Below are 27,649 nucleotides of genomic sequence, written 5' to 3' on the forward strand. Positions count from 1 at the left end.
CGTTTCAGGTAACTTCGACAGGTATTCGGCGACAAGGAGGACTCGAAGATACAAGAAGGTCCAGCAGGACACGCCGGAGAAGGAGCCCACCAAAGACATCGCAGTTTCGGAGCCCTTCGAGGAGAAACCAGCCCAACGACCTCTCACTTTGCCACTGTCGGAAGACAATCGGGACGAGGACAGCATGCTTCGCGTCTGGCAGGACAAATTGAAGCGTCGCGAGGCGTCCTCCTTCGACATCGACGCCGCACTGGCAGACATCACCCGTTCGGGCGAGGATCTTCAACGGCTGTCGCGACCGATAACTTTGACGCACAGAAGCTCCAGGCTCCCTGTCAGCCAACCACCGCCAGTTTTAGCAGTGACCAACACTGTCCTCAGCCCCGTAATGCAAGAATCCCGTCCACGAGAGCCATCCTTGACAGTTCTCGCTGAGAGAGCCGTGACCAGTCGGGAACGGCAGAGGAGCATGATCGATCCTAGTCAAGTGAAGGAGGCGATAAGGTTGACGAACAATCCACCTAGTCAGGTGAATCAAATTCAAAACGGTTCATCGCGAGATAGGGTGATAACTCAGGATTACAGGCCGTCTTTGAACTCTCGCCAGGACGAACGTAACGAGGATCAGACCGATCTGATCGAGGATCCAAAGAACAGGGTAGCGAACAGTGATGTTTACAAAGATCTCAGTGGCAGCCCTGAAATTAAGCGATTGGAATCGAGTCGAGACGAGATTAGAATCCAACCACCTCAATCTATGGATACCTCCGTGTTCCGCGGAAGGTTCGTTCCAGACATATGCGTCACGACTTCGGCCTCCTCCCCGTTGCCACCACCCTCAGCCAAGGGTAGAGATCAAGAAATGAACGACGAAGGCTTCGAGGAGACCCAGAGCTTAGTCTCCGAAACGTTGAGCCAGGAAACATCATCTGGCAACTACGAAACGGACACCCACGATTCGACGCGATGTTCACCAGCTGAATTACGCTACTCTGGAAACGATACCGATCGCCCACGCCCTGCGATCATCGCCTGCGAGGAGCACGTTGACGAGAACAAGTCCATCGACAAAGCGTTGACCTCCGTCAAAGGGTTCGAGAAACGAGCCAGCTCGATGAGGAAGACAGGCGAGAAGACCAGCTTCCTACCTAAACGAACCAACAGTTTGAAGAGAGACGTTGCTCCAGGAAAGGCGGATGCTATACAAAGAAACTCGAACATGACGTTTCCGTCGAGCAACCCGAGGAACGAGGTGGAGCGTTCAGGGTCAAGAAGCAGTTTGCGCAGCTCGCGAAGCTCTCTGAACAGCGCCACTTCGGTGAACACTGTGAAAAACTTGGTGCCGAATCATTCTCGCCTTCGCACTTACACCTCGGCGATCTGTGCCCTGACCAATGATTTGAGGAAGAGTCCGTCGAACACCCCACTGCCGCCGAAAACCATTGAGAAACGACGAGTGAACCCACGATCCACCGTCACCAGGATACCTGCCAGCAGGAGCAGCAGCAGCGGGAGCAGCGTTGGCCCTGCTGCGAGAACCGTTCGAAAATCTATCGGGGTGAGTCCCTATTCGACGTCGAAAACTTGGTTTGACTACCTCTATAGAGAATTTCTATATTTCTACGTACTACTGCGAATCTGTCCATCTGTTGAAAGTTGTAGTATAATTAAATGAAATCTCTAATTAAGTAAAAATGGTATATCTGTTGATGGCCTGATCATGTTTTCAGATATCGAGCGACGCGCAAAAGGGAAGCAAAGGGCGGACAATCGGCTCTCGTAGCAGCAGCAGCAGTGGCAGTAGCATGGGCCAGCAGTCTCTGTTGAATCGTTCAACGATCGAGAAAGTACCAGCTACGAAGAGCAAGCTGATCCATCCTCGAGCTGGAACCAGAAACCACGGTTTCATGAGACCAACGGCCGCGAGCGTGAACAAGGGCTCCATTCCGAATCTTCCCAGAAGTATCAAAGGTTTGGTCAAGTGATTCTCTCCCATCGCTCTAGGGAAGCTCCGTTGTGCCATCGCTCGATGCGCGTGTCGTAAAACATGCCTGCTCGAGATTGCGAAAAAGTCGACTGATCCATACACTTTGCGCTTCCGTTATTTTATACGTTATCTACGATTTAGAGCAATTTTCTTACATTCGCGCGTCTATCGTGTCGCGTAGACGCAGGTGTTCTTTCGGTTGCTACCGTTAAGGGTTGACGTTTAACCCCCCACTGCATGGGACTTTATTTCTCCTTAATTAATCAAAGAGTTAAACGATGAGTTATCGAATTTGTAGAGGATCTGTAAAATTGGCTTTGTCAACGTCCATTGTGTTCCTAATCGGGCACGTTATGCGATGGAGGGTTAAGAACGTCGACGAATTAATCGTTTTAAATTAACTTGGTTATATTAACATAAGTTACATAGTGGCATTATACCTGCAGACACGCGCAACGGAAATGTAAATTGCGCGTGGTCATGGTACACTTAGATGTCAGATACGCTTGTCTGGTCGCATCGCGAACGTCTGCGTCGCGAGAACCGGCAATCTACGATAGAACATGTATATGTCGAACGATGCGGCGCGCCATGACGGACGGTTTAATACAATTTTCGTGTCCTAACGTCGTTTTGCATCGGATCACAGTCGAAGTCTCTTATAATTTATGTCGAGTTAGCTAGTACGTTTAAGTAATAATTCCTTCCCTTAGAATACAGTTTCAGATATGTAATATATATAAGTGTACTAACTAAGCGTGTACGACATATGTAAGTTTCATCGATGATAGTACGCATATTGTAGACCATGATCATTAGTAAATTAACGAACTAAATAAACGTAATCTAATTTTGTTCAAGAGACGATTGCGCGAAATCGCCCGCCGCTCTGGAAGCGTTATCAAGAAGCGTGCGATACCGGCGCCCTTGAATGAATCGAATAAAGAAGGATGATTAAAACAATGCCAGGGTAGGCGATTACTTACCGATTCGACACATTTATCATTATATTCAACAAATGGTATGTACACGTATTGTACACGGCACAGAAACCGTTCTGCCGCGTAAGTGGTTGTTACAGCTGCACGAAACGAACACGAAACATCGGTAACCCCGAGAAAAAGGTAATTCGCCGGTAGTCAATGAACTATGATTTCAACCGATATAAACGCGATAACGCCGAGCAAACGACTCGTAGTCATCCCTTACGCGCCTGGTTGTTAACGTATTTTAGATGGTCTCACTTTTACGCAAACTTTATGCAAAGTAAGACGACCTTGGAGGCGCGCAAGCAATTAAATATAAATACTAGAATATATCTGTGATAAATATCTTGAACGGACGAACAAACCTGCTCTTCAACGAATTAAACATGATACAAACAATGCAAACGTAAAATAACAACCGGACAATCGAACAACGAAACCTCCGAGAGGGTCTCGAGGAATTAAATAAGCGTTTAATCTCCGATCGACGGAACGTATCGAGAACAATCGGTGTTATGTTTTCTGAGGACGATCACGGAATCCAAGGAGCACCGGACTCTGCGGCGCGAGGATGAATTCGAATTGCAAACCAAGGTCTTCGTCCACGATAATCTCAAATTCCCGTATGATCTGTGAGAAAAAAAAAAATAAAAAAAATATCTCGATGCATAGGATGTCCCTTCCTACTCCATAACTATCGACGACAAGATACACCGTGTTCTATCATTGCAACTACTTGGCGAACAAATACGAACCTTTGCCAGGATAAGCTGCAAAGCGAGCTCCACGAAACGCTTGCCAGGGCATATCCTTCTTCCGAACCCGAAGGGTGCAACCACCAATGGCGAATGCGGAGTGACGGGATTCAGCCACCTATCGGGCATATACTTATCGGCGTCTTTAAAATTCTCCTCGTTCAGTCCCGCTATCCAAGTATGCAAAATAACCACGGTCTGCAAATAATTAAATGATGTTCAATGATGAGACGGAGTATCGTTAAAGAGGAACGTACGTTAGAGAAATTCTCACTCACTCCCGCGGTAAGGTGATATCCGCTTAGCTCAATGGGTTCTTCCAAAATGCGTGCGACACAAGTTGTCGTGGGAATGACTCTAAACGCAAAACAGCAATGCAGCAGACGCGACGATGCGACGAAAGGAATGTTTCAATGAACGCTATACGCACCGAAACGATTCGGTGATGCAGGCACGCAGATACTTGGCTTTCCGTAGATCCTCGATCGTCAGATCACAGCCTGGCGGCGCTAACGAACACGCTTCTTCGTACAGATCGGCTTGCACCTTTGAATTGCGCCCGATCAAATCGAACAGAAACACCAAAGTGTTTCCCAGCTGCGCAAACAAACACCACGAAATGATACAAATTAGGTCGGGCACCTCGCCATGGGGCTATCATTGCAACTCTCGAGAGAACTTTTTATCCAACTTTTCTACAAGTTGACTCACCGTGTGAATGCCAGCTGCTATAAAATCAACGATAGCAGCCTTCTTGTCCCGTACATCCAGATTCTTTTGCCGCAGAATGGATTGAAAGACAGCTTCCAAGCACTCATCTTTAGCATCGTCGCGTTTTTCCTTTATCGTAGCCTCGACGATGTCCGAGATGATACTAAAAAGAGACGAGTTTTTCAGCGAATCAACCTCAATTTAACAGATTAATCGGGGACGAGAAGTGTCGAAAGAGCTCTCTATAATATCTCGGGGGAGTCCCGACACAGGACTGTACAATTCTAACTGTTAACTTCGTAATCCATTAAACAAGGGGTTTACTTATTCGCGGTATCTCTTAATTCCCTTGAAGCACATCCGCGTACCTGTAAACCGTATCCTCGCTCTCTATCAACTGTTTGTACGCAGACGTTGGCAGCAACTTCCAAAGCGGCAAGCCGTAAAAGGCATCGCGCGAGGCCCTGAAGTGGATCCGGACGGCTTCCGCTAATCTCGTCGTGACTGTGCTGGTGGAATCTGGCTTTAGGAAACCGAGGTGTCGGCCCAAGATCAGCGTGCACGTACCTAACGCGAAAGTTTATGTATACTAGCATATTGCATAGGAATGAGAAGATGAGACTCTAGGGGTACGTTACGGAGGAACCATAGACTTAAGATATACATATACATTGAATTAGGCTCTCCCTAGTGAAATGTCTACAGTGGAAGTACTTCATTCTTATAGCGAACAGCTTCTATTGCAAGATGTATAGTTCAGACAGTGGTTTGGACCTCCTCAGTTCTCATCTTCCGGTGAAATCGACGATAACCAGGAGAATCCCGAGCTTACTTTCGAGTCCCATTTTATAGGCCAACTCTTCGAAACCCGCCACCTTGTCTCCCGTCCTCCGTCGGCGAATTAAATCGATGAACGAGTCTGCGACGATGTTGAGCGCCGGGAAGAAGCCAAGGACAGTGTTGGCCCCGGTCAGCTCTGACGTAAGTGCGGTCCGAAGATCGTGCCACGCTTGCCCCTGTCTATCGAGTCGCTTGTTCGTTTAAATTTGTATTGCGTGCGGTTTCCACATGCAAAGACTATTGACAACAGACGTACGCCAATTTCGTGGCTCCGCTATATGACTAGTTTTCAACTGGTGCAGCATTCAACGTTTAATACCGTGTAGTTTCTACTTTAGATTCCGTTCTCGATACTCATGTTCGAACAAAGAAAAGTACCTAGAAGCACACCTGCTCTATATTCTAAACTGTTGCGTTTCCATACGAAAGGAAACTGGCGCCAACGTAGTGGCGCCAACGATCTCCGCATGTGAAAGCCCTGTCTTACGTCAGAGTTTTGATCGAGGTATGCGACGAGACGGGGTGGACGTAACGTCTCGACGGAACCTTAAACTCGACCTCGATACCCTGTCGACGAGATAACTACTTACTCATTGACCAAACCCAGATTCGTGTAACGATCGCGACGACTGCGCCGGTAGTGGGATATGACCTCCTGCGGAGGACGAAGCGGGTATCTCGAGCTCCGTCTGAAGACCGCCTCGATGTCGCGACGAGAGAACACGGAGATCACAGGGAAGTTCCATAATGCCTCCTCTTTGCACAGCGGCCCGTATCGTTGATTCAGATCTATTCTTGAATGAGAAACGACGCGCTATGTTAAAATATTATATACTAAATTTACCTATCAATGTTTCAAACAAACGTGTTGGATCTCTTGAGCGTGTAACATAATTATTAATAGCTGTTAACAGTCTCAGCGATCCATATTTTATCTCGACTGACAACCGGTTCTTGCCCTGCGTGTCTGTCAATTAGAGAAAGATCTTGCTCCAATTGCTTTTACATTTATAACTATCTTCACTCGTCATTGTCTTCCTTTTACGCCTGACTAATTAACAAGTTTTACCAGTTTGTCTAATCCAGCTTCTCTAATCATAGGATCTCTTTCTACGTCGCGTTTCCCTTCGATGATGACGTATAATTTCTTACAATTGTTAGCAGCTATTAGAACGTCACTACTCAGAGTAGATCAGAGATATTTGACTCTTTAAGTAGCACGGTTTATTACGAGGCAAGGCAACGATGCCAAACTTCTTACCTTTGTAAGCATCGTGAACCTTATTCAGTCGATAAGAACCGAACCAGGAGAATATCCACCTGGTTCCAAAAATCGGCAGGGGATAGGGTCCAGGCACATCAGACACCGTTAGAAATTTTCTCTGGTGTTTCTCTTCGTTTGGGACTGCTAACCATGGGAACAAAAATATAGGTGTTATAGTGTTCCACTTTCGAGGAAGAATCCGATTTCTACGCATAGTTAAAAATTATTAAAGAAGTCAGTCTAGCAGTCTACCAAGCAATTCAGACTAAACGCTGAACATTAATCGCCTTTTGAACCTTGTTGCACAGTGCCCAATTTTGCCCAGCACAGTTGGGAAACGGCTACCTTAAGGCTTCTTCTCGCCACAAGAAAGTGGTTTCTAAGGTTGAAGGACGCGATTACAGAGCGACCTTGTCGCGCGTAACCACGAGCTCTCCACGCTTAGAAAGGGGACCGTGACCGTACGCGCGACGTCGCTCGCTTCAAATTGAAGGTCGCCACGAACACCTTCTCTATAACGCACAATTTCTTCGCTTTCTTTCTTTTTGTAGCGACACGAAGACGGCACTACCGAGGGAAGAAAGAAGGGTTCAGGGGTTTGCAAACTATGGTCGCCATTTATAGGGATTCGTTGAATAATGTAAACAAAGTTAGCCTTTCCTCTGAGAGTGTGATATGCCATTTTGTTAAAGCTGAAGCATTTTGTGCCATTAGATGGTTCTTGGGCCCGAATGGATGTAGCACGTGGCTACCTCGTGCAAATTTAAATTGAAACCAATAAGTCACGATTTCTTCGAAAACTCACCGTTAATTTTGTGATATGCTCCAGTCCAGAACCACCAGGCTGGTCGATAAGCGAGGATCAAGATCGCCAAGAGCGTCGCTGCAATCACTTCGAACCAGGCGCTCGAAAGTAACATCTCGAAATTTTGCGCCGGAACTCCTGCGAAAACGCAGACAAAAATCATTACGATCTACCGAGAGTTGCAAAAAATATTTACAGATTATAGCGCTTGTTATAATGGCGAACACTTTGAACGAACTGAAATGGTATTAAAGCAAGTGACTCAGCTTATCAAAATTAGAAATTGCTTGTTAACGGTGATAACGCTGGTCTTTCCACTTACGTTGACTAAGCATTTCTTGCTCGATGGAACGAGCAACAACGTTAGAGTCCGTAAATACTTTCGCTACTATCATAATTCATAATCGTCGAACAGGTCGAATTATGCTTGACAGCCTGCACGCAAAACCGCTTAATCAATTTGTTTACATTGATCGTAAAAAACGAGAATTCTTATCGTCGCCAGACTGTCGCTTCTCGCTCGACAAACAGACTTTTATTATTTTCACAGACGTTCGTTATCACGGCGATATCGCACGTCGCTTACTATCCAGGAGCACGAGAAGGTACTTTCGCCGTCTTCAGGTCTCTCTTTTTAAGAGAAGGAACAAGCTATGTTTTTGTAAACGAATCACTGTCTGAAGCAAACAGCGTTGAGTCCACAGTTTCGGTGATTTAATGGTTTGATTGGCAACGGGAAATATAGTAGGAAGAGTTGGAGGTCCTTTCCAGGTACTTTCCAACAATAGTTGCATAATAATTGTTGATATAACCAGAGTGAATATGCGATTAAATCAAAATTTGTTCCTTTCGTTACTTAACTAATCTAGCCGTTCGGCGTTACCGTTTTGGTAAAAATGCAAGTACACGAAGGATCGACGTAAAAGTCATAAATCATAGATAGGTGGTTTCATCCAGAGCGCGGAGGAACACGTACAAAGCAGGAAATTGATAGAGGGCCGCTTCTTGTAGTTCGATTTGCGAGCGGAACGCGTGGTACGAGATGCAGAAGAAGCCAAGCGTGAGCGATAAATCGAACTACCGGTCGGGGGATGGGCAAAATTCTTATCTAGATAAAAGTGACGTATGACGAATAAAAGATAAACGGCCGTTCATCCGGTACCCGTTGAATTAAGAGTGGAATTCGCCTTGTGGAATTCAATATTTCCGAGGTCAAATTTAAACTATGTTTTCCTAATAACAAAATATTTTTGTAATAGGAGTAGTTAAAATTTTAGTGGACCTTTCAGGGATACTAGTCATCAGCCCTCTTCAGGATACAAAGAAATTCAGCCAGTAAAATGATCAATTTCTTACCTCGGTATTGGTCGGTAATACAATTATTTCGAATTGTTAATTTTTAATTTTAGCGTAGAATGTTATTCATAGAATATCATTGTATCCCGAGAAGGGCCGATAACTGGCTCTCACCACCAAAGGCAGATTCCTTTTTTTTTTTTTTTTAAGAGACCACGAGGGGATCAAGGCGATTATTAATCATTGATTGAAAACCGTTGAGCAAACGTCAAGAACGAGTCGTTGCACGTTGGTTTTATTCGTTATCTGTTATCCCAGTAAAGTTCGCCTCTGCCACAGATACAGGTACGCGTACGCGTACACAAAGGAACCGACAGAGAGAGCAGAGCCGCGGATAATGCGCGAAAAAATGACGGTGAGGTTGTTGCGTGCGTCCTCTGCATCTACTCGAGGTTGACTGACTGCCCCAGTGTTATTCATGGACCATGATTTCTTTTATTTGCAAAACGTCGATAACGCGTGTAGTCGCGATGACACCGCCTGCTCTCGCCGCGACTCGGTAATCGCGAGGCTGTTACACGCGCCGTGGAGAAATGCTCGGGTGCCTATTACATACTGCGATAGATCTAATTAGGGGCACCGCGTACCAAAGCGGTGGAAACGCGCGTGAAATTGCGAATCTCGGAAATCGAGACGCGATTTCAACTTTTTTTCAACAGAAGATTACAACTCAATTCGCGTTTAACATCTGTAACCGGTAGAACGATAGCCTGCTATTAAACCCAAATGAAATTTACCCGATAATAGTCGGCTATTACCTGAATTAAATTTACTTGGAACGTAAATCGATTTAAACGGCACACCCCGTATAGATGCGTACCGAGAAAAGACGGTAGAGATAACTACACGTATGCGGATAATTGTGTGCCAAGATAATGAAACGGCAGAGTGTCGCCGCCGTCTAGTCTAATAGCAAACAGAGATTAACCTCGGAAGCAAAACAAGGGAGACATTCGAAGTGTAGTGGTTACAGAGGTGAAACTGATTATGCCGTTACCGGTAGGATCTGGTACCTCTACTTTATCTCGGTATTTTACGGATGCCCTACCAGATAACATTATTCTCTTCGTGTACAGCGAGTGACGGAAGCCTTCCTACATCGGGTTAATTACTGCCGACGAACATCGGTATAAATATGAAAATACTTCGTTTACTTTTGATATTAAGTAAGACCATACGCAAATTTGTATTCCCCTCTAAAGAGGAACTTGAGTTGACAAAGTTGAATGCGTGTTATCTTAACAGCGATAAATTTTACGGTCAATTGAATGTTTACATTTAATGACACACAGTTTAATTCCGTTCTAAAATTAAGTATACGTAATCGTTATTTTTCTCGACGATATCGTTAGCTTCCAGATTTGTCTTCTTTTCTGTTCAATTCAGTCGAGAAAAATTCTATTCTCCGATTATAATGAACTTGATCTTTTATTTTATGTTTCCACTTTATCTCGGGCCACATTCAGGAATAAGTTAAAAACATAATTCTCGCGTTATCGAGATTGATTGTAGATGTAGTTATTATAGATTCTATTATAGATTAGATGTTAATTATCGTTAGCCGATACGCGGGTTGAATGATAAGCATTATATTCATGAATAGAAATTTTTGCCGACTAAATTGAATCTTCCGTAACCAAGAAAATGAAAAACCTTAACTGCGTGCCATTACAGCCGTTCGATACGCGCAGTTATTTCTCCCAGGCTAATCCATCGACTTGTTATTCGTTTTCCGCGATTCCCATGAACACCGATTTGCACGCCGTTTTCCTATCTGGGTATTTTATTATTAGCCACATTAATCTTGCCCTGTCCAGCGTGAGATCGCACGCATAATACAACTCGATAAAAGTAATAATTAAAAATACACCAGTGTATTTTCCTTTAGAAATGATGCCCGGTCTGCGTATATTGTTTGTTTCATGTCGACTATAAAATAACTTTAAATAACTGTACGGAATTTACGTGAACCTATTTGATCCCAGAAGGTGTTAAAACTGGTTACCGTTAACTACCATTAACATTTTGCTATATATATATATTTTTTTTTTTATTTAAGAGCAACGAGAGATGAGAAGAACTCCGACGATTAAATCTCTCACCAGGAACTAACTTCCCTTCCGCATTACATCCCACTCCTGCGAGCGTACTTTCATGCTTTGCTATGGTTTAAATTTTCTTTCGCCTTGCTACCAATACACACGCATAAACAAATGGCTTACGCTGCTAGCGTGGCTGTTAGACGAAAGTAACGGCACTTCGAAAATGCTGTAAATTTCACCGACGAAGAAACGAACAACGATCTACCAAAGATTCTTTACCCTCTACTGTACGAATTCTATTTTATCCACCAAAGTTACTCTTCGATTATCTATACGTTTATCGATTGATCGGTACTCACTCCAAATAACACGTATCTGCAAGGCTATCCGATATCCCCATAAGATACTAACGAATCCTAAAAAATTTCCACGGCGATATTTATAGGAATCGTTTTCATCGGGCACATTACGCAACAGAGGGTTAACTGTCCGTTCCCACGGTTCGGGGTGAACGGTTTGCCACTAGATACACGTGCTCGCGCGACGCGACACACGACTCGCGTTAAACGTTACAGACGTCCGTGTTACGTTCCGTTTATTTATTTCTCGGTAACGCGACGTCGCAGAAGATAGGCGTTGGAAGAAACGGATCGAACCCGGAAATACGAAAGATCGCGTCGATCTCGCGCGCTCGTGTCACTCAGGTGGCCAGGCGAACTCGACCGGTAAACAAAAACGAAGAAACGTTCTTGTACTTACGGAGGGTGAACGTAGTCTGAGGGACAGTTAAAAAGAGACACCGTGGCCGTCGTTGTCGCCGATGGTGATGGTGGCAATGGTAAATAACTGCGATGGTGTGGTGTGGTGGTGGTGGTGGTGGTGGTGGTGGTGGTGGCGATAGTGATGGTGATGGTGGTAGTGGTGGTGGTGGTGGTGGTTGATGATGACGGTAGAGGTGGTAGCACCGGCGGGTAAAGTCAACCGTGACCGATAAGAAAGAAAGGAAATTCGAGCGTGATATTCGAAATTCCAATCGGTTATTATGGTACGAGGTATTTTTAGAAATGCCCGTTTCTGTATTACTGTTACGGATGAACGAAGCGCGACTGTTGTTCACCGCGCTGGTGAAGAAGACAGCGTCGCAAACGAAAAGGAGAGACCGAGAGCCGAGGAGGAAAAGGAAAAACGCGAGAAGAGAGAGAGGATCAACCTCGAAGAGTCGTGTACTCGCCAATTTGCGAGCGAGCAGGTAAAGCCTATGCACGCCGTGACGGATGAGACGGAGCCAGACGAGGCGAAATGAGACGAAACGAAACGAGCATTAAATGCCATTAATCTATCTATTGTACAGCCGTTGGTAGATCTCTCGATTCGATTAATCGGGGTTGTCGCGAACAGGGCTCCGTGTGCTCCGTTTCTTTCGACTTTCGAGAGACGACAGGAAGGAGCGACAGGTCTGGAGCGAATGCCGCGAGAGCCGGGTCCGTCTCCGTTTCGTCGACCGCGATGCACGGAGACAAACTCTCTTATCTCCTCGTCCTCTGTTTACATGTCCCGTCTTTCCTCTGTGCCACGTTCTGTGGCCCAAGCAAGCAGTCCAATCGTGCGCGACGGAGGGGGCAGCTCTGGTGGGGACTTCCCAGCCCGGAACCAGAAGACACGCTCAACAGATGGCGCGATATAGCATTGCGGTTATGGTTGCGGTTCACCTGGCGAACAAACATCGATTTTAGTTGATGTGAAATTGAAATAACATTTCTCTAAAGAAATACGGAAGTTCATATTATCATAATGTTATTTGTATACGTACGCAACATCACGCTGTACCATGTATACACCGATAGAAATGTATTCATGCCCCACGGTTTTCGTTATTTAGATCGAAATAGACTGAAATACCGAAGTCGGATAAAATAGTCTGCACTTGTTCAGCTATTGAATATGAAATGCTAATATATTCAAGTAGCCGCACAACGTGCGAATATTTTTAAGCATTCGACTAGAATATAGAATAGCAATATATTCATCGTATCTAACATGGTTTGCAAGGGTCACGATCTTAGTCTTCGACTCTGTAATACATTCCATTCTAAGAGAAAAGTTGAAGGTCATAGAAATTCAAGGTAATCTACCGTCCTGAATTTCTGGCATCCTAACGAATAGAAACGATTGCAAAATAATTCATTACCGATCGAACTATGATGTATGCGCATTCAGACGTTTGGTACATGTGTTTCTGACACTCATACACGGCGAGACGAGACGGCAATGAACTGCAGCAAGCATCGCATAGAACAGGCTAGATCTAACCGAGAGAAATAATCTAGCTGCATCTATGACGCGGTATCAAGCGCCGGTTCAAACTTGTTTTCGATGGAATCGGAAGAATCCCCGGATACGAGATCTTACCGAGAGTCGAGTCAGAAGAGATGAAGATAAACGATAATTCGGAGGAATAAGTCGGAAGATAATTCGTTAGAAATCAAATCGTTACTCGTGATCTTGACGTTTAGAAGCGTGACTTCAAATTCCAATCCTTTAAGGCTACCAACGTTTAGGATTTTGAAAGTTGCATGGACAGTAGGATTTTGCGAGTCCAGTAAAATACGGGGAACCTAGGAAGAAATAACACTTTCAATATACTGATAAATGTGTTATCAAAAACCATGCTTTTTCTTTAATGGTAAATAATAATTAAAAGAGTAATGACTGTGGGAGCTCTTTAAATTATAAATATGCCCCGTACGAGACACTGTATATTTTATTTTTATGATCTATTTCCGTACAGAGTCGGGATTTTAATATAAAGTGGTCCTACAGCTATTCCTTGTTAATTTTGAATAATTAATATATTGTACGCACGGAATAAGCGTGTCCTCCGATGAAACTGTTCTCGCGAAAGTTTCCGATCCGGCAAAAGTTTGACCTCTCTGTCGGTGAACACACACACGCACACCGGTACTACACAAACACGGTCCCGCGGGTCCGTATGCTACACTCACGCGCATACACGCTTGCGCCTGGCGTATCGCTACACCGAAGATGATCGACCAAAGTTGACCAACCAGGAAGCGATCATGGACAACTGGTCACTCGCCGGAATTCTGTCCTTTGCGATTACACGTTTCTGTGGTCTGCTTTAAAATCGGAATCGTCCTCGGAACTCGTTTAATGCGATGCCGTTAAAGCAGGAATTTTCTCACCGTGGTTCTTTATTCGGTATCGAGCCGATCGAACGTGTACGATGAAACAACTTGTCGTTAGAAGCAGAGAATTAATTTAAATTCTTATTATTATCAAGGACATGTATGTTTTAGTAGGAATTCATTTCGAGCACACGTTTAGACAATTCCCCGACTTAATCGTCGAACCACGTGCTAGTAAAGACGAACGGCAAAACTTCTGTGAAGATGTCGATATTCGGATCAAGACTACGTCCGAGTCCTTCGATCACGACCATGCTAAGGATCACGCTGCTGAAGGATCCGTCTTGCTTGACTCGATGCTGAACCATCGCGGAAAACAACTCTGTCACGACCGTGCTTACGCTCACCTGTAAAAGTTTCAAGACTCGTCGAGGCTTCGAGGCGCTTCTAACAGTTGGATAATTACAGTGATGTTATCTTTAAGATGAGAATTAACGATCTCCCGCATCGCATTTTTAAAACCGTCCGGGTCGGGAGATGCTTGCGAGCTATGTTCCAAGATGTACTCCGCCGCCAGTTCGCCCTGAAAATAAAAGAAAGGAAGTAAGAATCGATAGTAATTAAAAAGGAAATAAAGATCATCGTTTCCGTACATACGTTACCCATTAATACAGAGCGGAAAACGTCCCTAAGATTTCGTTGACAGCGAGCGTTCAGTGATACTACCAAACCGCAATCGAGTATGACTAATCGCGGATAGCTTGGCAAGTAATCACGATCGATAAACCTCCCAAGCCATGCCCAAATTCTTCCAGTTGGCTCACAGTTTGTGTCAACTAGGATGTTACCAGGGTGTAAGTCGCAATGAATGAAATTATCTTTAAATACCTGTAATTCACGATCGATCGTTCCCGATCACTCTTAACATTTACGGTCTCTTTTATTAATCTTAATACTACGCTTAATGAAAAAATCGATCGAATGATCGCCTACCATTTTCAAGATCGTCCTGATTCCTATCTTAGCTAGTTTCTCTTGGAGCTTGGTATCGTCATACTCGAGATAATCGGAAATCGGTGTACCTTCGTGAAAGCTTTCCACGAGTATTTCACGTTGCGTGAAATTCGTGTAAGGATGTGGAAAAATGACGTCCTCCTTTCCGGCGAAATTTTTGGAAAATTTTAATAAGTTAGCCTCTTCAAGATTCATATCGACCTTTACGAAAGTACAAAAATGAATGGTTGAGAATCGATGATTAGGAAGTTAATTTAGAAAGTTACTTGATTTTCCATTATCTGCGAGAACTCGTCGATGCAGTCGGGAAGACTGAGCCAATGTAATTGCGGAACGATGTACGTTGCGCACTTACAAATCCCCTTCATGATGGACAGATCTCGCCTAAAATAAGCGAAACGAAAACGGTTAATAAAATATTCAAGGAAAAGAATGGAATCGCGACGTGACGTTATACTTTAGCTGGCCTTTAATTCCAGGATGTAGAATTTTAATCGCCACAGGTTGCAATTTCCTTTTGTACGCGTTGTCCTGTTGCATTTCACCGTCATCGTTCAACATTCTATCTGAAATTAATTTGCATTAATCTCAGCTTGGTCTAATCCTTTCGAACGAAGCGGCGACATTCGCGTTATTTACCGACGAAAGTGTTTATCCATCCGAGGTTGAAGTACTCGATAACTGTAAAAAGGTTTCAATTATTTTGTGTTACTTTTATACGGTTCAAAAATGTTTAGCTTTTATTATAGATTACGTAATTTCCGGTTGACTATTCTCCATTCTCCTCGTTCTTTGTCATGCTGTACCATGAACCGCTTTTTATGTTTACTGTTAAACCGTGCCTAGTATTCATGGAACATGAAAAAGGTGATATGCATCCTCTATATGTGTGACAAGGTTGCTGAATTAATTATTAGTTTCTCTTAGTATATGAAAAAGAGGAATTTAAAAATAGAGGATATCACGTATACACTATATATTGAGATTATTTTTTCCATATTCCATAAATATTATGAAATTGTTAATATACTACTACGTATCGTGCACGGTAGGTGTCTAAAATACTTCATAAAAAAAATGACTATTTTCATCGATCAGAAACTTCCGTCCATCCATCAGTCCGTCCGTCCGTCCGTCCGTCCATCTTACGACAGAAATAGGAGTGTATAGAGTTACACAAAAAGACTTTCTAATTTACTTTGCACGAACGTAGGTATTCGAGGCGTTCGCGTTACTTCGACTCGAGCATTCAGATCCACCCATGCCTTGTACACCTGCCGATCGGACACGAATCGATTGAAGAAAAACAACAAATGAAAAACAACGTGTCGGATCAAACAGATTCGCCCATGGTGCATCCTTATACCTGAGCGCAGCATCCCGATCCGATCGGTACTTTGTCCTCGAATTTCACGAATATATTCTTCCAATTTGAACCATACGTAGATTTCAGCAAATGCTTCGTATAACTCCACGAATGCGGTGAAACCGTACGCTGCAATCGCGAAAGCGTACGGCAAATATCCTCAGGAAACAGATCGTTTCGCGTGGCCGCCCACTGGCCGAATTTGACGAATATCGGGCCCAAATGTTCGATACCTAAAATTAGCGGTATCAAAACTAAAGTTTAAATAAAATTTCTAGAACTAACCAACAAATTAATAATGGTGCGAATCTGAAATTCAACACCATCTATATTTCTACGTTCAATATAAATTCTACGTAAATAATTACTTTTCCGTAAAATTTCCGGAAACACGTGTCCATGGGTGAAACGCGTGACGAAATATGCGATTGCCAATCCGGTTACAATGGATCCTATCACGAAAATTCGTGTCAGAATTAAAATAGCATTCTGGACTGCAGCGAAGAAACCTTCTTGCTGTGTGCTTTTTATCAAAGATTTGGTTGGATGCATATATGGTCGAAGATTAGGCTCGTAAGAGAGAATAAGGACAGCCTGAACGGCTCGTTTGGAACCCTCGAAATTGATGTGCCTCATTAACGTCCTGCAAAATCGAATCGGTGCCGCGTTCTTATGATTTCTCGTTTGCCAATTGTCCCGTCTATTTTGGCGAAATTTGCTTGACCGGAACACTCTCAAGAGGTTCGAATAAAATGCCATTGTTCATCGTACGCTGTTGCGATTTTGCCATACACGAGAAAGAATATGTCCTTCGTTACAACTCCATTAGGACAATGCACTTATTGCATGATCAAAATCGATTGGGAATCCAGTAACATCGTACGTGTTTAAAACTATTTTTTCGACCGTGCAGGTTCATTGTGAATAATTAGAATACAATTTACAATCATGTAATAAAATTACGCGAGTCTTTTACCTTATTATTAGGCCGTCATGCGATTACGATACGTTTTCAAATAAACTCCTGTACGTTTCCGCTTTCCCCATTTGGTAACACTGGGTAACACAGTTGGGTCGATCCTGTTCGTTCATGAGAATAGATAACTAGCAAATCGATATAGAAATTATTATAAGATCTCATGCGATTGGGGCATTCATGTTGCATTGAGAATAGAAAACGAAAGAACGGCATTTCGAGGAAACAAGCAGAAAAGAGAACTACATTCACTCGATATAGTAGATATAGATTTGTTCATGTTTACGTCTTTCTAACCAAAACTGTTGGTTAATTGTTCGTAATATTGTCGGTACACGATTAAAAAACGGATTTTACTGACGATTCGTCGTAATAATTTAAATACATCGTTACATGTCAGAAGTTATACGTATGCATGTATGTATTTATGTCATATTTCGAAATAAAATTAAAAAAATACTCTCTTATCGCGGACTTAAATCTTGACGATGAAGACTATGTTGTTATATTGCAGGAACTTCAGTTGAATATTTTATGATTAAAATTGGATTGTGGTAAGGCATTTCGTTCAACTATATTAGAAGGGATAAATAATGAATATCCGCAGCAGAAGAAAGAATACTCTCGTTAAAGAAACCAAGACTGAATAATCTGACATTACATGAAGCCTGAGATATGCATGGCTCTTGTATGACAATAGAAGTTTGATAGGATGCCCACCATAGCCAGTTCCTCTTTAACATATGAAATTCTCATGTACTTTAATTCCTTTTATTTTGGTATGTTTGCTGTTTGCGAATTGGTCATGGGATTCTTCAAGGCTGCAAATTTGCCTTCACCTGGCACGAGCAAAACATTGTTAGAGTTTGCAATTTTGTTCTTCCTTATAACCACGGAAGGTGCCAGAATTTATCTTGGAAGGAAAGGAAATTTGACAGAACACGGACTACCAATTCTTATCGGATTTATTTTAACTATACCTAGCTCGCTGGCAACATTGTACTTTTTAATTTGGCAAAATTATGTGCTGCGATTGGAAGTAATTCTTTGCAGCATACAACTAGTCCTCCTGGCATCTGAATTAGTTATTTCCGTCTTGTGCCTTATAGCTATTTATCGTCCTCCATCTCCCGAAGAGTGAGTAATGCTTTGAGTGCCTTCTATCATCTTTCCAAATATGTACAATTTTAATGTATACAATATATAAATGAAGAAAATAGAAGTAAAATAAAACTTGTTTTTCATTTTCATACCCTTTAAAGTATTCCTAGATACTAAATTAATGTTTATTTATTTTGGAAATTGATATGATCTGTAGCTATACTACTTAATTTAAGACCTGTTTCTTTTCTTATTAATGTCTTTTTTTTTAAAGTATGCAATTGTACATTGTATTTACAACTAGTATTTATAATAAAATAAATATTTCTTAAATAAATAATACATATTTCTAATTTGATCATGTTTAGTAGATATTATAAGTAAACATTTACGAATAAATGGTTGGATTATCGAGACTGTAAAGTACACGTAAAAACAAATGTTAAAACAACATTCTTAATACTTTATAGAAAATATTAATGGTTTAAAATCAAAAATACTTAATAAAATATGTATGCATTCAAAAAAGAAAACATACGAATTCTCGCAAAATTTGCAACTATACGTTCTAATTTTTTTATAATTAATCTTTTATACTATTTGCCGCTGCTCTGCGTCTTCTAATAGCACGTAATCGATTATTACAGTATATTCGTAAAAACACCGAACCAAATACTAATAATATGCCTATTACGCCGATAGCTGTTACACGATGATGATATATCAAACAGGATAACAGTATAGCCAAACCCTAAAAAAACAAATGACATTTTTTGAAACATACATTCTAATAGCACAGTCGTCTAAAAAACAAATCGTTACCTGCCGAAGAGTCATCATGATCACAAATGTCACTGGCCCAAATTTAGAAATTGTATAAAAAATATATAGCTGGCCGCTAGCTGAACAAATTGATATGAGTAAACAGTCCATGATGAATGCAGGGTACTATACAAAAATATTATAAGTGCACCATAAATGATTATTTTTGTAATTATTTCTATTCTATTAGACACAGCTTGACTCACCTTTGTCATAAAAGAAAGTATGAGAGGAAAACTCGACTGCTGTAATAAGGACATCGCGGTTAATAAACAGGAAAACATATTAACTACACACATCATTTGTACGCTCGTTGCGCCATATTCCACGAATAATGCATTCTGCCAGGTACTCGTAAAGCTATCTAATAGTAAGTACCCTCCTAGAAGAATAGTACCAGAGACAGTAGTAGCTCCATCTAAAAGTATTAAAGTAAAATCAACAACAAAAATAACAACGTTAACAAATCTAAATTTACGAAATAAGAAATTTTACCGTTTCTATACTCGGAATTATCTAACATAAACAATGTCATTCCAATGCAAATAAGTACAGCTGTAACATACTCATAGTACTCATATGTAGTATGCGAAATTATTTTTCCCATTATCATCACTGGAATTATTTTAGAAGCTTTTGCCAATACCTGTGTTGGAAAGCTAACAAATTTTAAAGCTTCATATTGACACCAACTGCTCATGATATTTGATAAAGAGCAAAATGCATATTTGTAAAGTGGTGCTTTATGTTGAGGCTGTCTTTGAACAATTAAATACAATCCTGACATCAGAAATGCAAGAATTCGATTTACAAACACTAAAAATTGAGAATCTTGGAAACGATCCTTGTTACCAGCAGCATTTACATATTCCTGAGGAAAAGTTTTGTGATATCTTAAAAACATTTAGTTACTAAAACAGTATTCAATCTAGCTGAATTATACCTGGGTCATTATTTTCTCTTGCAAATAACCCCATGTTAAAAAGCTAATTAGTAATCCAAAAAAACAATACAGAAGTAATAGAGCTTCTTGGAAAAAAGTACGCTGATTATGATTAGATGGTGTACTTGTATAAGAAGAGTCCAAAAGTCCTGTCTCGCAATGACCCACAAAGCATGAATGTACCAGCCTAGGAATGCATCCTTTACCTGCACAAAAACGATACACATAATTTCAGAAAAAAACTTGTAAATCTATTTAATCTTATTCATTTTTTTTATTTACCTCCCCTTTGAATATATTTGGTACGACGTACGTATTTATAGATAAGGCAACCTGGCAATAATACAGTAGCATAACTTAATAAATTTAAACATAATCTGATAATCCAATCATAAGAGGAAGACTTAAAAAATTGTTCTCCAGTGTTCACAAAAGATTTGATAACTTCGCTAACTCCAAATACCAGGCTCACTGAAAGTAGTAGCAATAAGCTACAAAAAATATTAATTTAGTGCATTGTATTAAAACCTAAAACCTATTAATGTACGCGTATAAAATGTCAAACAAGTTAGAATTAATTATACCATTTTTTGAAAGAAAATATAAATACTTAACGCTATTATTATTCGAACTTATAACTGAAACTCACCAAATTACAATATCGCTCACAAAATTTCGCATTGTCCTTATTGTAATTGAATGATCGTAAAATAAACAGTTATTAAATAATAAATCGTTTCATAACCTTGCCCTAACCACGTTAATACTTTGCGATTACATCCAGGAGTGCAAAAGTATAAAAATTGTATATCAACAATTTACAATTAACATTGTACTACATATCGTTGGTATATATTATAATAGACGATATTTAAAAAATCATAATTTCAATGATTTATAATATTTTGTTCGAAAACAAGACGTAATATTCATGCACGATCATCAATGAGAAGTACGATTTACGATGTTCTAATTGATCATTTATGAGCATCCAAAAAATGATTCATCAAATCATTTTTTGAAATCAATCCTGTCTTCCTACCGACTAATGTCAGATCCATATCTATTTACAGACATAACACGTGAGGTTCTGATACTGATTCTGTTCATTCAATTTTATGTATAATATTTCTTTTCTTTGTATTTTGTTCAATTCGTAAATTCAAAACTGTAAGTGTTATCACAGTTTTCAGATAAGTCGAATTGTTCTATTGTGTATAGTTACGAAAATATAACGAAATATATAAAACGTGTTGAATAATACAATTCAAATATTTAGCTTAACATTTAATTTAAATGAAAAGCAATGATGGTGATGCATTGTCATACTTTTATGTTTTGAGTTTCAAATACAATGCAATCAGACATTTAATTTATACCACGTAAATATGGTTATTTGCATTCTCGTACGCATAGACCTCTCGTACGTTGGTATTTCAAGATACATTAGAACTTTATCATGTAGCAAGTCTATGATAGACGTACTCTGTGATTCTATACCTGTACATGTGTGTGGAAACAAGGAAAGTGTATCAAAATTGGCTACATTTTGTAATTTACACGTTGTTTAACATTCAAAGTTGGGCTATCATGGCTTTAATAAGTAAGTCTGAATTTGTTATATAATAAGTGATAATAATCAGAAATAATTAAAGCGTATCTAAGAAACACCGGTAATTTGTCTCATTGTGTATTGCGTTACTTATTTGTCGGACAGGATTTATGTTACCCCTTCCCCAAAAGATAACAGAAAATGCGCGGGAATGCCAAAGGTTTAGGCGGGAAATGTAGCAAGTGCGGTCAAGTGCGATTAAGTGTGATGATTCGGTGTGATATTCGATTGAATGGCTACACAAACAGTAGAATAACGTGACTGTTTAAATATAATTGTTCTTCGATGTGTTCTTCTAATTTCGTATTCGTATTATAATATATCTAAATTTATTTACGCGTTATCCTTAGTTTTTGGTTAACTAGAACTCGTTAACACACTTCTCTCCAAGTGTCTATTAAAATTTTAGCTTGTCCTCGACCTAATATTTCGATTATTTTATTAAAAGAGACTGATAGTTCTATTTTGTTTATCGTGGTAAGTAACGCAATACGATTTTTAGGATATTTAAAATTATCAATGTTAAATTTTTAAAGGTAAACATTTGGTCGTACTAATAAAAAAAATGACTAATTCGCCTGTGAAGTTATACAAACGGCCATTTACAGTATGTATAGAGGGAAATATAGGAAGTGGAAAAACGACGTTCTTAAGTCATTTTAAGCAATTTAACAATACAACAGTTCTACAGGAACCAGTAGATCTTTGGCGAGACGTAGCTGGAACTAATTTACTAGTAAGAATTTATGAATTTAAATTTATACTAATGTGAGATAAAATATAGGTAATAAATATGTTTTAATATTATTTAGGAATTGATGTACTCAGATCCAAAACGTTATGCTTTCTTATTCCAATCCTATGTGCAATTAACAATGCTTCAACTTCACACATATAAAACTCCCTTGCCATACAAAATCATGGAAAGATCTGTGTATAGTGCAAGGTGTTTTATTGAAAATATGAAGCGCACAAACATGTTAACCAATGTAGAAATTTTAGTATTGGAAGATTGGTATGATTGGTGTATAAAAAGTGCTAATATAGAAACAGATTTAATAGGTAACACATATATTTATGCTTCTATAGCACAAGTACAAAGCAGTACTTGTTGGTATTAATCTCTGTCTTTATTTTAAAATAGTGTATATTAGAACATCTCCAGAAGTTGTATATCAGAGGATGAAAGCAAGAGCAAGAAAGGAAGAAAATTGTGTATCTTTAGAATATTTAAAGCAAATTCATGGCATCCACGACGATTGGCTTTATCATCAAACATTATTCAATATACCAGCGCCAATTTTAATTCTAGATGGGAACAAGAATCTTGAAGAAATGGTAAATGAATTTGAAAATTGTAAAAATCGGATTTTCGGCAAGAAAGATGTCGAAAAAAAAGAAGCAGAAAGTATAGTTACTCCGTTATCATCAAGACATTCTCTGACAGAGATTAAAACAGGTCCATCTCATTGACATATACAAAACATCTAATGTACCGGTAATTTTTTAATTTTTTTACATTAAATCATTGTACATATGTAATAAAGAGTATTGCATAATATTAATTGAAAGCAAACTTTAATTGTATATCTATATAAATGTACTTACATGTAGACATTAGCTGTAAGACTGATTGGAATTGGACTGTTAAGAAACGAAATTGTATATATTAGAATAAAACTATGTAGTAAATAAATTTTGAATGTAACACGAATTATAAATATAAAAAGATAAAAATGTATTTACATAATTATTGCATTAGTTTTTTAAGTTATGTATTACTGGAACATGCCATTATATTATGTATAATAGTTCTATATTAGTAAAACAAACGTAGACACGTTTTTCGAATACAATATCGTCGAGTAACATATGATTTCCATATGGTTTTGTAACATATATGTATATATAGATAAAAGATTCAAGCTGAACCCATATGAGCAGAGGCTAACCGTTCTGCACAGTCGTATTCTTGGCAAGTCCACAATTCGTTGATCAGACTTCCGAGTTTTGCATCCGTCGTGTTAGCTTGTTTCCAATCAAGAAATATTTGATAAACTACCTAAAAGGAAACAGTTAGACACGTGAAATTTATGAATACGCAAAGCATTCTATAATCACTGAATCGTAATTGAATTTACTTCACTTATTCCTCTGAATCTATAATTTTCTTCGAATTGTTCGATTTGACCATCCGAATATAATAGCCTCCTGGCAACGTCTCTCCAACCGCGTCCGATATGAGTTTTAATAATAAATATATCATCCAATGTAATTTCCTTAGTACAAGCACTTAATCGTTCCACCTCCACAGACATCTCTCGTATCTTCGATTTCGACCATGATTTTGTTGATTCGGTTGGAAATTGATTAACGTTGCAAATGTAACTAGTTCTCGCGCCAATTTTCACTCCATTCGAATTAATTATATTGTAATTCACAACGTTTGCCCCTTGTGCTGTAAAAAACAAATTAACGATTAAATATTAATCGCCCTAACACAATCGAAGGTCGAACGAATCAGCAACAATTGCAACGCACTTACGATACTTCGATTGTTTTGATTTCGTTTTTGTTTTCACGTTTGGCTTCTTATGCTGTTTCTCGTCGGTTGAGGAGGATTTTGTGTCGTTGAAGTCTTGTTCTGTTTTAGAGGAACAAGTATTTGTTGGTATCGCGTTATTCGACAAAGATTTGCTTTCCTCCGTCGACGTCACATCATTTTGTTCAAATTGAGGCGTTGGGTTTGATTTGGTCTTAGTTTTTGTGTTGCGATCATCCGGTTCTAAATTATGTGTGTAGCTTGTGGGTTCTTTTCGCGGAGGATCAGGTATCACATCAGTCGTTAGCATATGAAACCGACGCGATATTTCCGAAAATATTGGCATTTTTGTCCAAAATCCTTGTCGCTATAAAAAAAAATCCCTCCACATTACCTTCGTTCTTTTTCTCGTAAAAAAATTAAAAATTAATCATTTCAATTTTCAAGTTTCGCGAATGTAAAGATCAGGTTCCGATCCGTCTCTATAAATAACGTTATATTATTAATTTATTTATTCGATAGGTTTGGGATTTTTGACATCTTACAATCGTACGTAGTTTAATTCCTTGTATCGTGCCAATGCAAAGAGGAACAGAGCAATCGATGAAGATGTCCACCGTATCTTCACTCTATCATCCAGTATTCGTTTATACGCATGTTATGCACTGTATCAGACACTGCATTCTTTTTTTGTCAACCTGCGTACATATCAGAATTTTTCTTCACGATATGTGCCAGTGTTGCGATAAGAGGTTTTTCTCGAGATTTTTATTATACATTTAAGTAAACAAACGTTTCCTAATAACGAATACACTATGTATCTCACTGGCAACGCCTGAAGTATAAAAATTTATGCAAATCACGTATTAATCACGTGTTTCGTTGTCTATGAGGGGAAAAACAAAAAATTAATCGCAGATGAAACAAATTGTAATGCAGTTAATAAACTTTTTGTTTGCGCCACGATACTCATCGACCTCGCGAAATGATCCATCTGGGTTTTTCAGAAGTGAAACCGGTTCTACATTTGCGAGGACGAAACCACAAGTGTTATTTAATAAACATGTCGCATTCAAAACGGATCATCTTCAAGGCGAAAAATGCTTTGTTTCGTTTATCGTTATATCTTTTGCTCGAAAGTATTCGTGCCTACAAGACTTGATTACAACTAAACGCTTTCTATTTTCTACTGAAATATTCGAAGGAATCGTTATAGATTAATGGGATACATTCCATTATTTTCTTTTGTTTATCTACGAAAAGTACGAATGCAACAGGTTGCATGAATTAACTCGACTATGAGTCCTTTGTATTTGAAAATATACGATACAAAACTCTAATTATCATGCATTCAAACAGTCTAATTAGAATATTCATGCATACGTTACATCGGAGTATGTACTTGAAGAGAGAACGTATCCTAATAAGTAAATTTCCTGATTTTAAACGTGCGAATTCATTTCATGTCTAGACAGTGTAATAGAACTAGTCTTCGATTTCTATTTTTTTTGTTCTTATACAATACACCCACCGTATTTTTAGAACAAAATTTCACTCGTTCGTCGATTGACAATTATTTCATTTGTATTGCTCACAAGTAAAGTCATCCGACGATCAATGTGTTTATGTACATACTTTGATGTTAACCTCTCGACTATCACTGACATGCATCGTCTGCGATGGCTGTGATACTGATAATTGAATAGTCAGAACGTGACGTACAACGTATTTTCCGTAGTACAACCTACTGAAAAATTAAACGTCTCGATTGTCTTGATAATCAGTTTACATATTGTTGTACCCTCATTTTCCATTCCTGAATATTGTACATATATTACGAATATTACATTATTATCACACTTTTTTTTCTAAATTCGATGATTTTTAAGATAAAAAGGGGAAATTCGTAGAGTTTTGTAGAAATACATGATTAAAATCAATTAAAATATGAATCGCGGACAAGTTTTAAGAGACTATGAATTATCACAGGATACTGTAGAGAAATTAAAAGTAATTAAGGAAAAACTAAAAGAAAATATAATGCAGGCCGATCCAATATGGAATATTATAGTACAAAAGGTTGGTATTATCGGTAAAGATTCGATATCAGGTAAATAATATATAATGCATCATTTAGGAGGAACAAGAAGTATTCCTAAGCGAAGAAGATATCACAGATGAGAGTGACAAAGATGACAACATGTCACCCATGATATCAGATGATGCTAAGCTTCAATCTACTCAATTTTATTTTACACAAGTTGACATTAAGTTAGACAAAGATGTTAAGGAGGCATCAATACAAAAGTTTGATATCATAGAATATCTATATGAAGGATTAGAGCGATCAAATGGAAAATTAGATTTAAATCAGTTAGAAAACTTAGCAGATGAAGAACTTGTGGAAGTAGTTTGTAACTTAGAGAAAAAATTAAGCATATTGGGTACCTATAATCTTTGTTGTTCTATGAATAATATGACTTTGGAACAACGAATGAAATATATAGAAATTTGTCTTACTCACTTGTTATTACCAAAGGTGATGCTACTGAATAATTGTATTAAAATATTTGCACTGCAAGTGCAATTAATATCATTTAAGCACTGTTGTAGATAATTACCCTGGAAGAACCATCAAGGCTACTATTATCTGCTATCACAGAGTGTGTTCAGAAATTTCCAGATGATATTCAAAAATTCATTTTTATCCCTTTATTAAATATTGATTTAAAAGATGTAACAAGTGTCACTGCTATAGCAAATGCATTTGAATCTGAAAGAAACATTGTCCTTATTACGTGCGTGCTCAAAATATTGCTTATCAACATTGTAATGTGTCCCATTATATTACTAATTACTTTTTATCATTATTCATAGGGAATATTTATCATATGCACAGGAACTCAAGTCCTGGCATCTTCCCATTCTACACAATTTGACATCTGTTAAAACAGATATTGTTACAAATGATAAACTTATACAACTTTTGTCAATGAAAGCACTTGACTTTGCCAAGGACAAAAATTTCGGAAAACTTATACTATCGTTAATTAAAGTAAATACAAATTTTACAGACCAACAAAAGGATCTATTATGGGAAATAGCCAATATAAATCAAACATTATTCAAGAGACCCATACAAAATATTTTGAAAACTTTGTAATTTGTGCATGTGTGTATATTTTCAATAAAGTTTGTATTTTGATAATCGTGGAATACTTTTTTTCTTTTTTTAACACCTGAATCACATACAGTATATTATTTATATGCGAAAGAATTAATTATTATAATGTTATAGTTTGAATATTCCCGCGCATTCCTTTTGTATGTTTCATTTCTCTTTCATGTTATTAGCCACCTGGCGGTGAATTACCTGAACTA

The 27,649-nt window shown here is 39.2% G+C and overlaps 7 protein-coding genes across 24 annotated transcripts in view; 3 read left to right on the forward strand and 4 right to left on the reverse strand.

The window, feature by feature from the left end:
• LOC128892605 (uncharacterized) overlaps nt 1–2,950 on the forward strand; it is a 19,516-nt gene extending 16,566 nt beyond the window's left edge. For all 3 annotated transcript variants that reach the window (XM_054153116.1, XM_054153117.1, XM_054153118.1), the window contains 2 exons: nt 9–1,558; nt 1,731–2,950. In XM_054153116.1, the coding sequence (XP_054009091.1) occupies nt 9–1,558; nt 1,731–1,985 (1,805 nt within the window). In that variant the 3' untranslated portion in view covers nt 1,986–2,950. The remainder of the gene's footprint in view (nt 1–8; nt 1,559–1,730) is intronic.
• Nucleotides 1–11,631, reverse strand: part of LOC128892607 (ecdysone 20-monooxygenase-like) — a 13,004-nt gene extending 1,373 nt beyond the window's left edge. For 2 of the 5 annotated variants that reach the window (XM_054153126.1, XM_054153127.1), the window contains exons 1-10: nt 11,506–11,631; nt 7,349–7,486; nt 6,541–6,687; nt 5,870–6,068; nt 5,272–5,459; nt 4,808–5,006; nt 4,440–4,602; nt 4,159–4,325; nt 4,007–4,085; nt 3,729–3,926 (exon numbers count right to left, since the gene is read on the reverse strand). In XM_054153126.1, coding sequence (XP_054009101.1) covers nt 3,729–3,926; nt 4,007–4,085; nt 4,159–4,325; nt 4,440–4,602; nt 4,808–5,006; nt 5,272–5,459; nt 5,870–6,068; nt 6,541–6,687; nt 7,349–7,463 — 1,455 coding nt within the window. In that variant the 5' untranslated portion in view covers nt 7,464–7,486; nt 11,506–11,631. Of the gene's footprint in view, nt 1–3,092; nt 3,604–3,728; nt 3,927–4,006; nt 4,086–4,158; nt 4,326–4,439; nt 4,603–4,807; nt 5,007–5,271; nt 5,460–5,869; nt 6,069–6,540; nt 6,688–7,348; nt 7,487–11,105; nt 11,260–11,505 lie in introns of those variants that run through there. The other 3 variants (XM_054153129.1, XM_054153125.1, XM_054153128.1) reach the window with 3 other exon arrangements.
• An 838-nt stretch (nt 11,632–12,469) lies between these two features.
• Nucleotides 12,470–17,309, reverse strand: LOC128892606 (uncharacterized aarF domain-containing protein kinase 2-like). Of its 6 annotated transcripts, none has more exons than XM_054153119.1 (11): nt 17,249–17,309; nt 16,641–16,915; nt 16,273–16,505; nt 15,661–15,748; nt 15,546–15,587; nt 15,364–15,472; nt 15,173–15,290; nt 14,886–15,107; nt 14,550–14,780; nt 14,359–14,475; nt 12,470–14,299 (listed from the first exon to the last, which is right to left on the reverse strand). In XM_054153119.1, the coding sequence occupies exons 2-11, from the start codon at nt 16,906–16,908 to the stop codon at nt 14,105–14,107; spliced, it is 1,623 nt and encodes a 540-aa protein (XP_054009094.1). In that variant the 5' UTR covers nt 16,909–16,915; nt 17,249–17,309; the 3' UTR covers nt 12,470–14,104. The 6 variants fall into 6 exon arrangements, 5 of the variants coding, with proteins under 5 accessions (XP_054009094.1, XP_054009098.1, XP_054009099.1 ...); XR_008461116.1 differs by having other exon boundaries at nt 14,159–14,299; nt 14,555–14,780; XM_054153120.1 differs by having other exon boundaries at nt 14,157–14,475; nt 14,555–14,780.
• Nucleotides 17,310–18,385: 1,076 nt separating this feature from the next.
• LOC128892609 (adenosine 3'-phospho 5'-phosphosulfate transporter 1-like) lies at nt 18,386–21,296 on the reverse strand. Its single transcript, XM_054153132.1, has 7 exons — nt 20,764–21,296; nt 20,397–20,605; nt 20,115–20,320; nt 19,667–20,042; nt 19,378–19,589; nt 19,172–19,297; nt 18,386–19,100 (listed from the first exon to the last, which is right to left on the reverse strand). Exons 1-7 carry the CDS (start codon nt 20,793–20,795, stop codon nt 18,933–18,935), a joined length of 1,329 nt encoding a protein of 442 aa, XP_054009107.1. The 5' UTR covers nt 20,796–21,296; the 3' UTR covers nt 18,386–18,932.
• A 265-nt stretch (nt 21,297–21,561) lies between these two features.
• LOC128892611 (deoxynucleoside kinase-like) lies at nt 21,562–23,422 on the forward strand. Of its 2 annotated transcripts, none has more exons than XM_054153134.1 (4): nt 21,562–21,717; nt 22,263–22,462; nt 22,539–22,788; nt 22,871–23,422. In XM_054153134.1, the coding sequence occupies exons 1-4, from the start codon at nt 21,621–21,623 to the stop codon at nt 23,197–23,199; spliced, it is 876 nt and encodes a 291-aa protein (XP_054009109.1). In that variant the 5' UTR covers nt 21,562–21,620; the 3' UTR covers nt 23,200–23,422. The 2 variants fall into 2 exon arrangements, with proteins under 2 accessions (XP_054009109.1, XP_054009110.1); XM_054153135.1 differs by lacking the exon at nt 21,562–21,717 and adding an exon at nt 21,870–22,203.
• On the reverse strand, nt 23,215–25,938 carry LOC128892612 (protein immune deficiency-like). Of its 6 annotated transcripts, XR_008461117.1 has the most exons (6): nt 25,800–25,937; nt 24,814–25,417; nt 24,272–24,635; nt 23,868–24,184; nt 23,473–23,788; nt 23,215–23,370 (listed from the first exon to the last, which is right to left on the reverse strand). XR_008461117.1 is itself a non-coding variant. In XM_054153138.1 (5 exons), exons 3-5 carry the CDS (start codon nt 24,612–24,614, stop codon nt 23,648–23,650), a joined length of 801 nt encoding a protein of 266 aa, XP_054009113.1. In that variant the 5' UTR covers nt 24,615–24,635; nt 24,814–25,103; nt 25,800–25,938; the 3' UTR covers nt 23,215–23,647. The 6 variants fall into 6 exon arrangements, 5 of the variants coding, with proteins under 5 accessions (XP_054009113.1, XP_054009111.1, XP_054009112.1 ...); XM_054153138.1 differs by having other exon boundaries at nt 23,215–23,788; nt 24,814–25,103; nt 25,800–25,938; XM_054153136.1 differs by having other exon boundaries at nt 23,215–23,788.
• Nucleotides 25,939–26,161: 223 nt separating this feature from the next.
• LOC128892610 (uncharacterized) lies at nt 26,162–27,527 on the forward strand. Its single transcript, XM_054153133.1, has 4 exons — nt 26,162–26,347; nt 26,406–26,807; nt 26,882–27,066; nt 27,146–27,527. Exons 1-4 carry the CDS (start codon nt 26,216–26,218, stop codon nt 27,429–27,431), a joined length of 1,005 nt encoding a protein of 334 aa, XP_054009108.1. The 5' UTR covers nt 26,162–26,215; the 3' UTR covers nt 27,432–27,527.
• The last annotated feature ends 122 nt before the right edge of the window (nt 27,528–27,649 follow it).

Source organism: Hylaeus anthracinus, unplaced genomic scaffold, assembly GCF_026225885.1.
Source record: "Hylaeus anthracinus isolate JK02 unplaced genomic scaffold, UHH_iyHylAnth1.0_haploid 12117, whole genome shotgun sequence".
In the NCBI taxonomy this organism is placed as follows: Eukaryota; Metazoa; Arthropoda; class Insecta; order Hymenoptera; family Colletidae; genus Hylaeus; species Hylaeus anthracinus.

Bases quoted from the DNA above. Each gene is read 5' to 3' on its own strand.
- LOC128892606 (XM_054153119.1), bottom strand. From the start codon at position 16,908: ATGAGGCACATCAATTTCGAGGGTTCCAAACGAGCCGTTCAGGCTGTC. The intron at 16,506-16,640 runs GTAATTATTTAC...CGCTAATTTTAG, and splicing joins TCCGGAAATTTTACGGAAAA to GTATCGAACATTTGGGCCCG. The intron at 15,473-15,545 runs GTAAATAACGCG...AATTAATTTCAG, and splicing joins ATGGATAAACACTTTCGTCG to ATAGAATGTTGAACGATGAC.
- LOC128892609 (XM_054153132.1), bottom strand. From the start codon at position 20,795: ATGCGAAATTTTGTGAGCGATATTGTAATTTG. The intron at 19,590-19,666 runs GTAAAATTTCTT...TAATACTTTTAG, and splicing joins TAATTCCGAGTATAGAAACG to ATGGAGCTACTACTGTCTCT. The intron at 19,298-19,377 runs GTGAGTCAAGCT...ATTTTTGTATAG, and splicing joins TACTTTCTTTTATGACAAAG to TACCCTGCATTCATCATGGA.
- LOC128892611 (XM_054153134.1), top strand. From the start codon at position 21,621: ATGTGTGTGGAAACAAGGAAAGTGTATCAAAATTGGCTACATTTTGTA. The intron at 21,718-22,262 runs GTAAGTCTGAAT...AAATTTTTAAAG, and splicing joins GGCTATCATGGCTTTAATAA to GTAAACATTTGGTCGTACTA. The intron at 22,789-22,870 runs GTAACACATATA...ATTTTAAAATAG, and splicing joins TATAGAAACAGATTTAATAG to TGTATATTAGAACATCTCCA.
- LOC128892612 (XM_054153139.1), bottom strand. From the start codon at position 24,614: ATGCCAATATTTTCGGAAATATCGCGTCGGTTTCATATGCTAACGACT. The intron at 24,185-24,271 runs GTAAGTGCGTTG...TGTTTTTTACAG, and splicing joins ATCAAAACAATCGAAGTATC to CACAAGGGGCAAACGTTGTG. The intron at 23,789-23,867 runs GTAAATTCAATT...GTTTCCTTTTAG, and splicing joins GATTCAGAGGAATAAGTGAA to GTAGTTTATCAAATATTTCT.
- LOC128892610 (XM_054153133.1), top strand. From the start codon at position 26,216: ATGAATCGCGGACAAGTTTTAAGAGACTATGAATTATCACAGGATACT. The intron at 26,348-26,405 runs GTTGGTATTATC...TGCATCATTTAG, and splicing joins GGAATATTATAGTACAAAAG to GAGGAACAAGAAGTATTCCT. The intron at 26,808-26,881 runs GTGATGCTACTG...GCACTGTTGTAG, and splicing joins CTCACTTGTTATTACCAAAG to ATAATTACCCTGGAAGAACC.